The sequence below is a fragment of the Lissotriton helveticus genome, chromosome 1_1 (assembly GCF_964261635.1).
Source record: "Lissotriton helveticus chromosome 1_1, aLisHel1.1, whole genome shotgun sequence".
In the NCBI taxonomy this organism is placed as follows: domain Eukaryota; kingdom Metazoa; phylum Chordata; class Amphibia; order Caudata; family Salamandridae; genus Lissotriton; species Lissotriton helveticus.
The window spans coordinates 268,257,854-268,276,479 of NC_136057.1; the positions used below are offsets into that span (position 1 = coordinate 268,257,854).

The 18,626-nt window shown below is 45.0% G+C and overlaps 1 protein-coding gene across 1 annotated transcript; it reads right to left on the reverse strand.

Moving 5' to 3' along the window:
* Positions 1-351: 351 nt before the first annotated feature.
* LOC144761971 (olfactory receptor 5I1-like) lies at positions 352-1,287 on the reverse strand. Its single transcript, XM_078647145.1, has one exon. The coding sequence runs from the start codon at positions 1,285-1,287 to the stop codon at positions 352-354; it is 936 nt and encodes a 311-aa protein (XP_078503271.1).
* Between the last annotated feature and the right edge of the window lie 17,339 nt (positions 1,288-18,626).

Here is an 18,626-nt window from a genome sequence, read left to right on the forward strand (position 1 = left end):
TGTTTACTTTGGTATGCACTATTCTTCACATCGGAGCATATATTGAGCTAAAAAATGCAAATAAAACTTGCATGTGTAATTGCAAATCTAGTTACTTCTTTAAATACAGTGACTTATACAAGCCGAATTATGAAGGTACTGCTGTTGGGTGGCATGTGGTTTTCCAGTTTGTTGGGTTCATATGGATTTTCAGCAACCACAGAGAGATGCCTGGGAGAATTCTAGACTTGGACCATCTAACTATTATATATGGTTTATGAATGTTATCCACTTAAATATTCTAAAATCTAAAACATGGTGAGCATAAAATGGATTCAGTAGAAACCAATTACAAAAGTCTAATTGAACTTGCTACAGGTATACCATTTTGGACTGAATTGCTTTTAAAAAAGCGTGCTTGACTTCCTTGTTTCTCAGGCTGTAGATCAATGGGTTTGACATGGGAATCAACATTGTGTATATTACAGAGACCACTCTCTCCTGTTCCTTTGAGTAGCTAGAAGGCCGGAAATACACAAAAATCACTGTACCATAAAACAAGGTAACAACTGTAAAGTGAGAAGCACAGGTGGAGAAGGTCTTCTTCCTCCCTTCTACAGAGGGAATCTTCAAGATGGTAGAGATGATGTAGACATAAGAGACAATGATGATACATAGTGAGGCCATTTCAGCAAATCCCCCAAGAGTGTATATCAGGATCTCAATGAAGGTGGAGTCAGAACAGGACAACTTCAGCAAAGGTGGAACATCACAAAAGAAATGACTGATCATATTGGAACGACAAAACTCCAGCCGAAAAATGCTCACTGTGACTATAAGAGTTTGCAAGAAGCTAATGGTATAGGAACCCACAACTAATTGATGACAAAAACTTTTCTTCATGATGGTGGCATAGAGAAGTGGGAGGCAGATGGCAATATAGCGGTCAAACGCCATGGCCGCAAGAATATAGACTTCTGTTGTGCAGAAGGCAGCAAAGAAGAAGAGCTGTGCAGCACAGCCAACGAAAGAGATAGTTTTCTTCTCCACCAGTAAGTTTGCCATTGTTTTGGGGGCCACAGAAGAAGAATAGCAGAGGTCCAAAAAAGACAGGTTGCTAAGTAAATAGTACATAGATGTGTGGAAATGGTGGTCGATGTGTATCAGCAGGATTATGCCAAGATTCCCCAACAGAGTGCAAAAGTAGAGAAGGAAGAAAAGAAAGAAGAGCAGAATCTGGATCTCATGTCGATCCGTGAATCCCAACAAAATAAATTCGGTTACTGATGTCTGGTTTTCAACTTTCATCTGTTAATTTATTTGGAGAGAAAAGCAAAACATGAAGGCAAACAATAAATTGTCGAATGCACAATTTAAATAGGGAGTGATGTGCAGATTTAGAACTTCATCACTTTGAATATGCAAATATGACTACTTTTCTGCGTCTCTCTGTCTATTTCTTGTTCTAACTTTGCCAATCTGTCATTCTCATAGATAGCAGGAGATGTTATTTGGCAGACTATGCTATTTACTAATGCACATAAGCCCCCAATCATATAGAGAATGAATTAAAGTATCCATTCATTCCAGAAATTATGCAATTCATTGTTGCTCATGAGTTGCTCTTCATCAATTTTGTCTTTTGTTTTTTCTAAGTTCCTCTTTTTACTGTGCAGTTTCTTAATTAGCGATGGAGGACATGGAGTGGCATGTTCTTGACACACCGACCCTTGACGAATGTGTGACTACAGGGCGGTGTCCCCACGACGGTCCGGTGTTCGGAGATTTCATTATGAAACTCGGATATTAATGACAAATGTGTTACTGAGAAACAAGTAAGGTTGAAAACTTCAGCAAACAGACCCCTGAAACCACCCTCCCCTCCAACGATGTCAGCCAACCCACCATCACCAGTTGGAAACCAGTCACCACCGAAGATATCACCACGACCATGAAGAGCACCCACCCAGGAGCCCCCCCACGGTCCCCTGACTGACTCACATCTTCCACAGAGCCGCTGTCGCCATTGCGCTCGGATCATGCCCCACCATCAATGTCACCTTCGAATCCGGCATCTTCTCCGATGACTGGAAGTGGGCTGAGGGCAAGTCACTCCTCAAAAAACCTTCGGCTGACCCAACGGGCCTGAAAAATTACCGGCTCATCTCTCTCCATCCCTTCGCAGCCATAGTCACCGAGAAATTTGTCAACGTACAACTTACTACCTTCCTCAGAGAGAACACCATCCTCGACTCCTCCCAATCCAGATTCTGCTGCAACCATAGCACCGAGACTGCCCTCCTCACTGCCACCGATGACATCCACATGCTACTCGACCAGGGACACACTGGGGCCCTCATCCTACTAGACCGCTTGGCAGCCTTCGACACTGTCTCCCACCACACTCTTGCAGCCATACTTCATGACGATGGCATGTAGGGATCAGCCCTCGAATGGCTCCTCTCCTTTCTTGCTGGCAGAATCCAAAGGATCAGACTCCCACCTTCCTCTCAGAACCCACAGAGATCAATTGTGGAGTACCCCAAGGATCATTGCCCGGCCCCACGCTCTTCAACATCTACATGTCCCCCCCTAGCCACCATCCACAGACAGCATCGGCTCATCATAGTATCCTATGCCAATGACACCCAACTCATCCTCTCCTTCACGAAGAACCCCGAAGACACCAGACTTAGATTCCAGGAAGGTACGAAAGACGTTGCAGCCTGGAAAAGCAACAGCTGCTAAACACTGAACTCAGAGAAGACAGAGGTCTTCCTCCTTGGACCCTCCCCACCGCTTGGGATAGCTCCTGTTGGCACTCCACCCTTGGAAACCCACCCACCCCAACGGATCACGTCCGGATCCTCTGCATCATTCTTGAATCCTCCTCACCATGACTCACCATATCAACGCCGTCGCTTGCACCTGTTTCAATTCCCTCAATGACCTCGGCAAGACCTTCAAGTGGATCAACAAATCCCATCTACACAAACTCCAGACCTTCCAGAACTCCACAGCCAGACTAGTCCTCGGCACACAACGACATGAGCACATGACACAACACCTGGGAGGCCTCCACTGGCTCTCCATCGAGACGAGAGTAACTTTCAAACTATTCACACACACCTACAAATCCCTACACAACATTGGACCCAAATACCTCAACTAAAGAATCTCTTTCCACGCACCCAAAGGAAACCTCCGCTCCGCTGCCCTCGCCTTGGCAGCGACTCTGTGCATCCGCAGAAACAGAGCTGGAGGAAGGGCCATCTTTTACATTGCAGCCAAAACCTGGAACGAGCTCCCAGCCACCATCAGACACTCCCCAGGATGAGCCTCAAGACCTGGCTTTTCAGCTGACCCGGAGCTGCACCCCCCAGAGCCTTGAGGCCCTCACGGGTAGTAGCGCTCCTGAAAAAAACCCTGATTGATTGACTTAACCACTTTGTAGCAATTGATCACATTGTGATACAGACCAATGTTGCGAGGGATCGTTACCCTGAAGAAGTCCAGTGGCCCAGAAAGACAATTACATTTGGCTGAAACATGTTGGTACATGCAGTGGGGGTAAGGAGTGGTAACACCTCCTAAATACCTCGCCTTTTGATTTGTAATCCTGCCAAGAGGGACCAACAATAAAGGAATTTAAGTGGTACCTCCTTAGGTAGCTTTAGCTTACTTTTTTCTGCACTATCACTTGCTTTATGTATCTCCATTGCTTTGGAGTTAGAAGAGTGAAAGAAAAACATGGAATTAATCAATTCCCCAGATATGGCAGAGAGGGTAACATAGATTTTGACAGAAATGCTCTTCCCACAAGCCTTAAACAAGAATGCACTGCACTGTGGGGGCTTTACTTCCCCTGTAGGGAAGAAGAAACATAAACAAATCTGCTTACCTTGTAAGGACCTGATCTAACTTCATGGTTGTTTTCTTTAGTGCTCTTTGGATCCTGTCCCATTTCACAGGGCTTTAACATTGAAAAATAGCTCAGTTTATTATGAGGCTCCTGAAAGATGACACAAGTCTGCAAAGGGAATATGAACACCACACGGACCTAAAATATTTCCAGGTTCTTCAGATGTTTCTTCGAAAACTTAGGTAAGGTCACCACAAATGAAATCAACAAGTTAAGAGACCCGCCCTTTCTAAGATGAACCCATGATTTTTCTGGCAAAAGCGGTAATGTCAAGTGATGATTGAATACTGGTCAAATTGTGTGGTGAAAATTAAAAAAGAAATGTGGAATTACAGCAGGATTTTAGTGGAGTAGACTCCATTCTCCTTGTAATGCCTCAGCAAGCCCTTAATGAAAAAAATAGAACACAGCATTATTATCAAACTCCGGAAATTACTGATGCCTACATTATGAGTAATTCAGGATCAGGATTGGAATAGCGATGCAATATCCCCATGCACTTCAACATTGAAGCTCTAAAAAGCAATATAAGTGTAGCTTTAAGAGTTGTTTCTTTTGCCTTTACAAGACTTACCTGCTAAAGGAGATAAAGGGTGATTTGCTACTGGGCGGATGTATGACGTTACAATGCATACTTTTACAATGAATACCTTTACAACGTTTTTATTACAATGCAACATCCTTTAAAACGCATTCCATTACAATGCATGCCATTACAATGAATTTTCAGAAAACTACCTTTACAACGCATTCCATTACAACGCATACTACCTTTACAACACATACCATTACAACGCATACCACTACATTGCATGTATGGTAAGTATTGGATAGTGTAGGCTTAAAAATTACTATTCTAACTACAGGAGGTGCAACAGTAGGGTAAGTGTTGGATCGTGTAGAGGTAAAAATTACTATTCTAACTCCAGGGGGTGCAACAGTAGGGTAAGTGTTGAATAGTGTAGGGGTAAAAATTACTATTCTAACTCCAGGGGGTCTCACAATAGGGTAAATGTTGGGAAGTGTAAGTGTACTATGTGTTGTAATGGTATGCGTTGTAATGGTATGCGTTGTAATGGCTGAGTTGTAATGACCTGAGTTGTGATTGTATGCGTTGTAGTGTCATGCGTGGTAATGGTTGCGTTGTAATGGCATGCGTTGCAAGGGATGTTGCGTTGTAATGGTAGTGCGTTGTAAAAGTTGCGTTGTAAAGGTTGTTTCCCCGAAGGGCCCATGTAAGGAAATTACTATTTTTTGCATGATCACTTCCAAAGTCCTGGACTGATACTGCTGATTTTTAGATCTGAGATTGCACTGAGGCCTTCTAACTAGACCCCAGGACCAGTGCTCTGACCCTTAAATAGTGTATGTTTGACCTGCTTATACTCAATTGGCATTAGTAAACGTACTTATATTTCCCTAGTATATGGTACCATGAGTACCCTGCTAATGTAAGTTGAGTTGTCCCTTAAGGGTGCAACACTTTTTGTTACACAGCGAGTGTGGCACATGTCTTCGAGCCTGCCACTGCAGACTGGTTGACTATTTTAAATTGCTAAATCGAATTGCTTTTCAAATTAATGACAAATTTCAGACCTCCCCTTTTTAATATATATGTCACTCCCCAGTTGGCCTATTGAGTCCTCAAGCAGGGTGCTCTATATTAAAAAAGACATATATTCTCATTTTCCGTAACAGTGAAAATCCCAAACTGTTGTTTTCACTGTAGAAAGGCTAATAAACCCAATGACGAGTACTGGGTTGCACGTTGATCACTCATCTGTGTTAAATCCTGAATGGGATTACTAAAGTTGGTGTCAAAATAATTGTTACCTTATACCTGACTTGATGCTCAAGTCAAAGGCAACTTTAGAAAGTTTTCGAGTTTGGCACCTGTTTCCCCTCTCTGTCCCCAAACCCAGCCCTGCTTGTGTGTGTCCACCATTTGCCCTTTCAAAGATGTCTTCCCCTGTGAAGCTGGCCTTTTGGGTTCACACCCAGTGTGGCTTCCTGCTGGGGAGATGCTGCATATCTTCTAACACAGGCCTGTAGTGTGTCCTATCCTGGGAGTCATTCACACCTCTCCTCAGGAGGGCAGTAGGCTGTCTTGTAGCTAACATCTGAAAAGGGCCACCGAAAAACTTTCTAAAGTTGCCTTTTACTTAAAAGTTACATTAAATTTGATTTGGGCTTCAAGTCCAGGAGTGTACTGATGAGTGGTTCTGAAGGCCCTATTTTTACACCTTGTGCCAGTGTCAGGACATGTAAAACCTAACAGATATCTCCTACATGTTTAAATACCATGCTCCCTGCTCTATGTTCCTTTAGCGCCCACCTTAAAGGGGACTTGGAAGTAGCATAAAGGATGTTTTAGGCCTGGCAAAAAGGTCTATTTTGCGAGATTGACATGGCAGTTTGCAACTGCACAACAGGCTGCTGTGGCAGGCCTGAGACAGGTTTTACAGTGGCACAATAGTGGGTGGCACAATGAGTGTTGTAGCCCATTAGTAGGATTTAATTTATAGGCACAGGGTTCATGCAGTAGCAACAAAGCCAACAAAAATGTGTTCAGCAAAAGAAGGCACATGAAGGAAAAAATCTGGGGAGATCTTGCATAAAGGGCCAGATCCAACATGTAGTAGTATTGTTTATAGTGGGTCTCTAGTTAGTTCTGTGTAGATAGTGTTCCAGCACCAACACGTACTGGGTGTAAGAACATCAAACCAATTTTACCAGGCCCAAAATTGTATCTGCTAACATCATAACTGTCCAACCTCCACCTCACGTCCCAACAGGACGTTGGGAAGATATAGCACTCCCACCAGTAGTTCCTAAGCCCCTCTTTCCCTGACTCTCTCTCCACTCTATAGCCCATGAACAGTAAATCACTGCAGCTCCCCTGTTTGAACACATCCTGTAATTGCTTAATTCTGAGTTGACATGCTTATTCCCCTTTCAGGGGACTAAAACATGTAAATGTTTTAGAATTGTGTGGTGACATCAGGCGGAATAATTTTTTGGGACCTAATATATCTCCACACAGTTTACAGACTGTGAGGAAAGTTGTGTGATAATGGTCTGGTTGTGTGACCTCACCATGCAATATGTTAATGTTTTTTAACGTTTATTAGTCTTTATTTCGACCAGATTGATCATAAAAGACAAAAATATTTACATCATCACACAATACATAAAACCCAATTTTTGTCGAAGACTAGACAAATAATATTATTATATGAAGTTAAGAAACATCCAATTAAAACGTTTTAAAAAGCATATGTGCTAAGAAGACAATTCATATAATAATCAACAACGGCTGGTCCCAGTTCAAATACACCAATGTTAAGAATTTATAAATATATATAAAACAGTATAAAACAATACTATAAAACTACTAAGAAGAAGACAGAGTAATAGTAGGCACTGTCACAGTCTGCTAGTTGTGGGCCTTTTGACGTATTCTCCACGCCCACCCAAGGAACTTCGCTATAGCTATCACAATAGCCTCTTGGGTGTTAGTCTTAAGTATTCTTAGCGCGGTGTCACTCAACCTAGTTCCAAGATTCCGACACAATGGTTTAAGCCACTTTCTCCGTGGCGAACAGTAAGCTGGACATGCAAAGAGTATATTGGATATTGTTCCATCCTTATTCTGACAAAATTGACATTTACTATCTTGGGAAGCATGCCAGGTCTTGGTGAAATCTTTAGTTGGCAATGATCCTCGTTATAAAGTCCCAAAAGTCCTCACATAATGGTTCTGGCTTATTATTATTATTATTATTATTATTATTAAGTGACATTTATAGAGCGCACTGACACCATGAGTTTCCTGGCGCTGTAGGACAGAGGGGGTGCAGACTGAGGAGGTTTACAAGGTTTAGCAGGGTGGGGGGAAGAGGAGAGTTTTGAGCTGTTTCCTAAAAAGAAGGAGGGAACTACTGGATTTAATGGCCATAGGGAGGGGATTCCAGAATTTTGGGGCCAAGAAGGCGAACCTTCGTCCACCGAATGTATTGGTTCTTGTTTTGGGCACGACAAGCTTTTGAAGATGGGAAGAGTGTAAATCGCGAGTGGGGCAATAAGGGTGGATGAGTGAGGTTATGAAGGCGGGCTGGTGCCATGAAGTGCTCTGAACGTGAGGCAACCCACCTTGAAGGCCACTCTCTGCTCTATAGGCAGCCAGTGTAATTTGTGCATCAGTGGTTTGGCTGATTGCCATTTGGGAGATTTGTGAATGAGGCGAGCAGCTTGGTTTTGGACTGCCTGTAGGCGGTGGAGAAGTGTTTTGGGAAGGCCGTGGTAGAGGGAATTGGAGAAGTCCAAACGGGAGAGCACTAGGGAAACAATCACTTGGATTAGAGCAGCAGGGGGGAGTAGGTGACTAATTTTTCGGATCTTACGAAGTTGGAAGGAGCAGGATGAAACCACCGAGCCGACTTGAGATCGAAGGGAGAGTTCGGCGTCGATGGTCACGGCCAGGCTCTTTACAGTGTTCGCGGGAGTGGGTGGGGTGCCAAGTTCCGTGGGCCAGAAATGCGCCCCCCAGGCAGAGGGACTAGAGCCCGGAAGGAGGAGCTCTGTTTTCCCGGGGTTCAATTTCAGATGGTTGGTGTTCATCCATTCCTGTATGTGGACCATGGCGGCGTGGAAGTTGGCTACTGCGTTCTGAGAGTTGAGGGGGAAAATGATCTGTAAGTCGTCCGCATAGTTATATACTGTGATGTCCCAGGTGTGGAGAGAGAGAAGAAGGGGCCGGAGGTAAAGGTTAAACAATAAGGGTGACAGGGAAGAGCCTTGGGGAACCCCGCATGTCGTGGGGGTGTTGGGCGCTGTGTAGGGGCCCTGTCGGACGGCCTGTGATCTTCCGGACAGGAACGATTGTATCCAGCTCAGCGCGAGGCCTTGGATGCAGGCCTGTTCGACACGGTGGAGCAAGATGTTATGGTCCACCGTGTCGAATGCAGCCGATAGGTCCAGGAGTATGAGGGCCTGGGGGGTCCCTGTATCGGCGTTTCTCCGCAGAGTGTCAAGGACGGCCAAGATAACAGCCTCCGTTGAAAAGGTAGGCCGGAAGCCTGCCTGGTTGGGTTCCAGGTAGCTAGATGACTCGATAAATTTGGAGAGGCATTGGGTGACATGTGCCTCGATTATTTTGGACAGGAAGGGTAGGAGCGAAATGGGACGGAAATTGGACAGATCTGCTGGGTCCGCGCCAGGTTTTTTCAGTAGCGGGACTAAGATGGCCTCTTTGAAGGAGCTGGGGACGGTGCCGGTGCTGAGTGAACCGTTCAGCAGAGGTAGGATACATTCGGGGAGGGAGTGGCAGATGCTCCGTAGAATCGGGGGAGGGCAAACGTCGTTCGGGGAGCCTGATTTTACCCGGGAAGCAAGCTGAGCCAGGGAGGCGGTGTTGAGGGCCGGGAATTCCGAGTATACAGAAAGATTGTTGCAGGGGGTGTCAGAGAGGGGGGTCCGGGGAGAGGTGGTGATTGAGGCCTTGATTTTATTGATTTTCTCGATGAAGAAGAGATTAAGGGCGTCACAGGTTCCTTGGGTGGGGGTTTGACCTGTAAGAGTTCTGTCATCAGAGGTGAGTTCGTTCATGATGCGGAACACTTCTTTAGATTTATTGTCCGAAGAGGAAATTCGGTTGGCAAAGTGAGATGATTTGGCTGAGGAGATTGCGTTTTTGTAATCTTTCCGGGCTAGGGTGTATTGCAGTCTGTCAGTTTCAGAGTAATTCCGTCTCCATGTCCTTTCTAGCTGGCGCACTTTCAGCTTGAGTTTTTTTAGGTCCTCCGTAAACCATCTGTGGGAATTGTGGTGTCTGGTCGGGGGGAATTTGGTGAGGGGAGCAAATATGTCACTGGCTGACTTCAGCCAAGTGCCAATCTCACAGTCCAACTCGTCAATATTGGTGTTGGTGGGCCGGTAGAGAGTGGGCCGGGTCTCGGAGAGAGTCGCGAGCAGGCCTTTGGGGTCATGGGAGCTCCATTTGCGAGAGAGGCCACCTGCCATTAGTGGAGTGGGCATTTTGCCACTGATCGTAAGGGTAGTATCCACTAAATCGTTGTCTGACCAGGTGCAGGGGGAGACAAGTGGGGGAGAGAAGGTCAAGTTTTGGGACCATATCTGGTCCAGGATGTGGCCCTTAATATGGGTAGCCGAGGTGATCTGTTGGATTAGGTTGAGGCTGGCAAGAGCCTCAAAGGTCTCCAGAGCATGGGGCCCGGCATTGACATCGTCGAACCAGTAATTGAGGTCACCAAAGAGGGCGAATCTAGGGTTGGAGGTGAGTAGGTAGATCAGCTGGTCGGTCAGGGTGGCTGCAAAGGAAGGCATGGGTTGGGGGGGTCGATAGAGGAGGAGGAGTGTTAAGGCACCTAGGTCCGTTTTTAGGCTGAGGGTAAGGTTGTCGACACCCGGGAGGGGGAGGGAGAAAGTGGAAATGAATTTAAAATGTTTGGATATTATGGTGGCCACTCCGCCACCCGGGCGGTTGCCTTGACGGTCAGCACGAAGGATGTAATATTCCGGGGGGAGTGCCCCCAGTATGTCAGGAAGGGAGTCCGGGGTCAGCCAGGTCTCCGTGAGTAGGAGTACGTCCGGCTTCTCGGTGGAGAGGAGAATAAAAATATCGGCATGGTGCTTTATCATGGAGCGGTTATTCAAATACAGCACCCGGATGGTGGTGTCATCCGCGGCTGGTTTGGCGGGGGGCATGCTCCGACTGGTGGCCCGCCGGTCAGATGAGATAATGCCGGCAGTAACGATGCGTTTGATGGTGGGTGGGGAGGGAGTGAGATGGGTGTGTTGTAAGTCTCTGAGGGAGTTGGCAGAGTATGAGATCAAGTGGCCGGCAGGACTGGCCCCTGAGTCCGGTCTGGCGCGGACGGGCGCAGACGGGCTTTCCTTTGGCGCACCTTCGGCGCGCAGACGGCGAGCCCGCTGCGCACGTCAGAGGAGACAGCTGTAAGGGTTTATAGTGAATACAGATAGAAGGCGCTCTACCTAGAGTAAACGTTACGCTTCGTAGGGAAATAGTGTCAGTGGCGTGGTGCGTGAAGAGCGAACGGAATAACCCTAAACCGTTCTGAGAAAATCTAAAAAGACCTTCGTAAATGAAATAGGAGCAATGCTCTCGCAACCACAAGGCAGTGTAAACAACACACAAACAGTAGTAACAGTAAGGTGGAAAACAACAGCAGATCTTATATTCTCAAATTTTTCAAAGACGTTTATTGGATCCACATTCAGCCGACACGTGTTTCGTCGTGTTCAAAAGTGGAGTCAACACGACTCTTCAGGGCTGACAAAAGATAAAAACAACATATGTATAGGACATTTTGCTTACAGCACATCTTGTACAGAATTCAGTGTTCCTGGTGAGCACGGTAGTGACAGTGAGGTTCCATCCACGGGTATTACGTGTCTAGCGTCTGTATTCGTGACTACAAAAACAAAAAACCGTGCACATCTGCATGCCTATAGGGTGATGATGGTGCAAGCCATGCGTGAGGCAAAACAAAAAACATAACTATATGTTTATTTGTTATTGATTCAGGGAATCACGTCACCTGTATTGTCATGCTCACGAAGATCCGCATTTGAAGAGGGATCAGGGTGCAAAAGTGTTTATTTTGCTCCAACATAAAAAGGGAGGTGTATCGTGCTCAGTGTTGAGTGAAGGGTCTATATACAAAAAGGGTTCTCATGCACATCGGATACATCACTATTATCGATTCTCGCATACCTGGTAAATAGACCCAGGCATCTATGGGTCGATGCAAAACGTAGGTATGGTTGAGCGAGGAATCTATTTGGCACAAGAGTAAGAGACTTCAGTTACGAAAAAACGGGAGGAAAAGCTCAGAGCGGTCACGTGATTGTAATTACAGGGTGCCTATACAAGTATAGTACACTCTCGCTTACCCTGTATATGAATTGACGGGTAATCAATGTCTGAAAGATCCAAAGAAACCTGGTTCCGGGTTGGGAATTAGGAATACGACTAATTTTCCGACGTGGGCGCTCACTGAGGCGCATTAGTATAAAAGACAAAGAGACTGTAGGAAAAATGGGGAATTTGCAACAGACTGTAAGCACACGCATGTTAAATGGCAATAGAAATGCCAGATTCAGTTTGAATGGAGACAATTGTATGAACCAACTCGTAATATAAAATTAACATACCTAGACACGTGTAAGTGTCTGATTCTACCGGGAGTGGATCCAATAGGAGTTAAGGGCTGGATTTTTATTCCGTTTTCTTTACGCAAGTGGTGCACTGAAATGGACAAAAAACCAACAAAGAACAAAAGGAAAGGGGAGTCAAAAGGGCCGCAAGAGTAACGGGCTGCACAACGTAACTGGCAAGTACACAGTGTGCCGTCGTCTCACCTGTAATTTGGAATCCCTCCTCTGTGTGTTCCCGGTCGCCGTGTTCCAAAGACGGACACGTGACCGGAAACCGGAACGAAACAAATAGTCTATGTCAAAAAACAGCTAGAATGCGCTGTATGAGTAGCGAGGAACCATCGTCAGCCACCATTTTAGGTGAGGAAAGAAGTACAAAATACTACAATACTAATGGGGCACTAGCGGGTGAAAGCGGATCGCTTCCTTTGGTAAATACACTGGCTAAAAACAAACGAGCGATAAGTATCGAGTGAGCCAGAATAGCTCCGTATATCAACGAAAGGCAGTAAACGTATGCACCCATATTATAATGAGGGTGAAGGTGGATCGGCTCCTATGTTAAATAAACTGGCTAAGCACCAATGAGAGTTGAGTATCAAGTAAGCCAGAATACCTCCGTATATTAATGAACGGTAGTAAACGTGTGGACCCATATTATGGACGGGTCTTGTTCAGGTTAACACGTGAAAATTAAGATGTGACAAAATACAGATATGAAAGTAAGACCAAAGGGGCAAAAGGTTGGTTACACATGTCGGTATAAATCTACAAGTTCGCAGGTCATTAAAAATAAGAGAGAAGACTCTCTTATTAGTAGTAGTGATAGGGTAATATATATGTCTGTTAGTATCCCCAATACGTGCATACTACTATATTGGATTGAAAACCCGATTGGTGCACCCATAAGTGTAGCTAAGAAATACACGCGGTGACTGGTGACACGACAACATATATGTATACATTACGATATGATACGTATTCCTGTCTAGTTAGTGCGACTTCATGTCACCGTAGGTAAATTTAAAAATACAGTTACACCTTTGTGTCCATATGTGTAATCAATTACGACAACTCGCTTACGTACTCATATACAATGCAATCACATGGTATAGTGACAATAAGGCAAAATGAACTCGAATTTCTGATTAATGCTACAGTACAGTGGTAAAACATTGTTAACAATGAAAACATCATTAGAGTTCCCCTTCTCAAACAAACGAATTCATGTAAGCCAACAAAGTAAGTAAGATCAGTTACCCAAAGTTCATGTAGACACAGAATAACTGAGAAGTAAGTATTCAGTTCCCCAAGAAGAATTGAAGCTCTGGGTCATAGTTTAGCCCGTGTTCCACGCATTGCAAACGCATGATCCACGTGGCCTCCCTACGTCTCAATGTAAGTTCCCTGTTACCCCCCCTAATGTTTGGAGGGATTAGATCAATACCGAAGAAACGTACCTTCACTTCATCCTCAAGTGGTTGACAAGCTGCAACGTGCAGGGCAACCGGGTATTTGGGATCCCTTTTTTGAATAGCTCTCAAGTGTTCTGCTAATCTCTCTTTAAGGGGTCTGATGGTGCTACCCACATATAACTTGCCACATTGGCATTCAATGATATAGACCACATATCTGGTAAGACATGTGATGTTGTGTCTGATTTTATAAGTGACACCATCATGTCCTGTGAAAGTCGTAGTTCCATGTTTAGCCCAAACACATAGAGAACAAAAGCCGCATTTATAGAAGCGTAGGCTCCGCGTAGTAAGCCAGTCTAAGGCTGAAGTGTTGTGCGGGACTGTGGGACTGAGTTTGTTTTTCAGAGTACAGCCCTTTTTGTATGTAATGGCCGGTCTTACTGGTAGCCATTCTTTGAGGGTTGCATCCTCAGTTAATAGTTTCCAATGTTTGTTGAAACTTCTAGAAATTGTGTGATGCAGTGCATTGAACTCAGTAATGAGTCTGATTTTGTTGGTAGAGGATTCTATTTCGGTACGTTTCTTTAGACAATCAGGCCTTGAGGCGCGACAAACCCTTTTCTCTGCAGATTTTAGAGTTCTAAGGGGGTAGCCCCTATTGAGAAATCTGTTTTCCATATTGTTTAAACAGTTGTCAAATTCTCTAGATTCACTACAGTTGCGTCTGGCTCTCAAATATTCACCATAAGGTATAGCTTTTATTTGGTGTGTGGGGTGAGAGCTGCAAGCATGGAGGATAGAGTTACATGAGGTTGGTTTTCTGTAAAGTCTACTGTGGAGTTCATTCTCTTTTACGTAAAATTCCAAGTCAAGGAATTCCATCTTATCTTTGCTGTATTGCATGGTGAATTGTATACCCCATGTGTTGTCATTTAGATGTTTGAAAAAAGTAGACAAAGAGTCTAAAGTTCCAGACCAAAGTAGAAGACAATCGTCGATATATCGACCCCAAAACAGAATTGAGTCGATATAGACTGAACCTTTGGGGCCCCAGATGAGGTCGGACTCGAGGGCCCCCATGAACAAGTTATCAAACGAGGGGGAAAATTTCGAACCCATCGCCACCCCCTTAGTCTGTCGAAACCATTTACGGTCGAAGATAAAAAAGTTATTGTCCAAAATTATTTCCATCATATGTAATAACATCTTCGTGTGAGCCCACAACGAAGCTGGTCGATTGGAGAGTATTTTCTCCATAGCTTGCATCCCCAATTTAGGATTGATGCTGGTGTACAGCGACACCACATCCAACGTGACTATAATGGTGTCTGTTTGCCAATCAATATCCGACATAACTCCTAGGATGTGTTTGGAGTCTTGAATGTAAGAAGGTACATTTTTGACCAAGGGGCCTATGAATAAGTCCACATACTCCGCTAGTCTCTCCGTAGGGCCTCCAATTCCCGAGACTATTGGTCTGCCTGGCGGGAATGGTAAATTCTTGTGTACTTTAGGAAGTGTGTACAACCATGGAAATGTAGGTCTGAAAACCTTTAGATATAGGTATTCGTCATCGTTCAAAAGGCCTGATTGTTTCCATTCAAGTAGTAGTTTGTTAATTAGGATGGTTAGACGCTGCACGTCCGGGGGGGTGCACATTGTTATATTGAGAGGGAGGGGGCGTGGCCTCAGGGCCGGGGCGTGGCCTAGGGCTGATGGAGAAGAATGGCGGCGGAAAAGTTTTTGCCGTGGCAGCGTTGAAATCGGCTGCGCGGCGAATGAGGGGTGAGATTAGGACAAGGGAGTGCCCAGGAAATAGTGAGAAACAGGTAAAAACAATATTTTTTTAATCAAACAAAGTTTTAAAAATAGCGATCTCCCGGCTATGCCTCAGGAGTCTGTAACCTCTTACACCATGCTCCATGCAATACACTCACTATGCCATCTTGAGTCCAGTTAGGCTCACCTGCTAAACCTTAGCTCAACCCTGGGTTGCTGTTGCTTTGAGAAATGAGGCTTAAACAAAGGAACAAATGCAAAACATTTATAAGTGCCATAACAACTAAATAAGATAGTCAAGCAACACAGAAGAAATAAAACACTACTTTATGAAAATAGATCGTATTTTTATGAATTTTAGACACCATATTGAATCAATTCAATAAATAAAAAGTAAATCACATATATATGGAGAAGTGTGGCTCACCGATTAGAGCGGCAGACCCTGAGGCAGAGGTCTGGCCCGGGACCAGAGTTCAATTCCCGACGCAGCAGGGTCTTGGGCTCAGTGTCCAAGGACTTGATAATTCTCACCTAGGTGCCTAATCCAATCATGGGTCCCACTCTGCAACTCTGGGCAATAGCTTGCTTAATCTCCACAATGGCCCCGAAAGCGCTAGGATGCCTGGCCTCACCTTGGAGGTGCCCAGTAAGGGGCATCTCACAGGGAAAGCCAGGAAGGGTTCCACAGCGGTATACAGCGCCAAGATACCTTCTAGGTGATAGTGCGCTTTACAAGTATACACACATTACATTTACATTTATATGTAGGATGCTAAGGGTGGTGTACTGTTGAGAGTGGGCATCCTAGGGCTACTCCTCAATCCATGACACTGCTTGGGACTCAGGGGTTGGTGTTTCTCAAAGTCTTGTTGGCTTTAGAGAAAGTCCAGTTACCACTAGACTACTGGTCACAAGTCAGCGTCTACTGTTCTAGGGCCCTCTTAACCTATCAGAGAGCAGCCAGTGTTACAGCCACCCCACCCTCTACTAAACCTTACAATTGTTGTTACCAAGGTCAGAAGCAGCATACCTTAGTGTAGTGTGACCTGATATCTGAAGGGTCATACCACGTCATGGTCTTCTCAACCAATCAGGACCTAGCAATAGTTCTATCCCAAGACTACTAAACTTTCCAATGCCAATTTCAGAGAGCACTGAAGTATACAAAATGTGACCGATGGAATGCTTAAATTATTTTCAGCCACTTGTAATTACTCAGGCAGCATCCTAGTACATCATTATTTTGCACTCCATGTCATAAGGGATGAGGGTTAAAGAGTCTTTGGGGAAAAAAGGGTGCAGAGTGATCTTCTGTATTAATCAAAACCGATGAAGCAGGGCTGGGGTACACACTGAGAAGATAATTTAAATGTTTCAGGTTTTTTATAAATGAAGAGGTAAAATATGAGCAATGTTTTCAGGATTTGAAGTATTATTGGTGTTTTAGTGTTCAGTAACTGAAGAGGCCTTTTTATCTATTTTGGGATGCAAATGAAATGCTTATACGCCTGCCTACATAAAGTTCCACTCATATGACCAGGCTATGCTGACATCCCTGTGTGAATGTTTTGTGTGAGTGCGTGGTATATTTGATGCAGGACTCCATATTGTTTGCGAGAGTGTATGTCTTATGTTACAACAGGTTTCCATTTTGAGCTGCCAGTGGCCAGACATTGCACAAGATGGAGGTTGTAAAACAGCCTCCAGACAGTGAAAGTGTGTTGCCTGCATTCCTGAGGAGGAGGGTGTTACTCAAGACACAGAAGCAAAGACGTATGGTGACAGGACTACCTTTAGAAATTCCATTTGAACTTTTTTTTGCATGGGATTGCTTATTACTCATTCTGTAGCAGTGCCTGTTGATTACTGGGGAGGGGAAGCAGTTGCTAGGCTTTGGAAATGGGGTATCTAGTTGGCGGAGGTATGCACTCTGTTCGAATAGGGACCATCACTCCCATCGGGGTAAGTCAGAAATACACACTAAATGAACCTGTGCTCACCCTCTGGTAGCTTGGCACAGAGCAGTCAGACTTAACTTAAGAGGCAATGTGTGAACTATTTTTGCAACACATTAATTATAGTAACACTGGGAACACACCACATAAAGACTCAGCACCAGTTTAGAAAAATAGAGAATGTATCTGATTAAACAAAGACCTAAATGACAAAAAGTCCGATCAGTAGAAGTCGAGATATTAATTTTTCAAGATTAAAAGTCAATAGCCCTAACGGGTTACTTGAGGTCAGGCTAGACCAGGCTAAATCTGAAAAGTCAAGCCAAACGCAATGGAGTGTGGGTTGGGTAAAGTTCCAAACAGGTCCCACTGAACTTTTACCTTCTCAAGTTGAGTCAAAGTCCAGTTCATGGGGAAAATGGTTCACTGAGAGCATGGTGAGTGTCCTTAGCAATTGTCCGTGGGGCACAAAGAGCCATCAGGCATCACGGACAGACTGGCTGGGGCCTTGCTGTCTTGAGCATCCACTTGCACTGATCCTTGAAGCAAGCAAAGTGGTTTTGGAGTGAGCGGGCCCATTCATGGTTGTGAAGAACAGAAACGCTAGAGTTAAAGGGGCTGTAGTGCAGGAAACTCATGTTTGACAGCCAAGACTGGAAGTGGTACCTCAAAAAAAGGTAGTACTCTCAGATGGCAGAGTCCAGCAGCACCAGCAGAGTTGCCAGAAGTCTCTGTTGACCCTGAGACTACAGAGAACAGGAGGCAAGCCAGAAAACCCTTCGAGAATTTTGAGTTCAAGGATGTAGAGAGCCAGTTCAGTCCCTCTCGCATCCATGCAAGAAGCAGAAGGCAGAAGGCAGCAGGAAAACACAGCAGAGCAAGTAGCAACGTGGCAGTCTCTCCTCTACCACAACACAGCAAACAGCAGGCAGCAGGCCAACACAGCAATGCAGATAGCACAGTGGCAGTCCCTCTCACATCCCAGCATCTCTTCTTCCAGGCAGAATGTTCAGTAGAGTTCTCATTTGGGGATTTGAGAGGTCCAGTACATATACCCATATGTGCCTTTGAAGCGGGAGAGACTTCAAAACAGAACTTTGAATATCACAAGGTCCTTGCCTTTTCTGCCCTGGCTCCAGACACACAACAGGGGGGTAAGCAACTCTTTGTGTGGAGACAGGCTCAAGCCTATTTGAGGCAAGTGTCAGCTACACTCTCACAATCAGCCTGGTGATGGGCCACCAGGATGCAAATATCACACCCCAGCTCCCTTTGTGTGACTGTTCAGATGGAATACACAGCTGTCACCCTAACCCAGATGTGCATTCTGAACCAGGCAGAGGCACAGAATGGTTAAAGTAAGAACTTGTC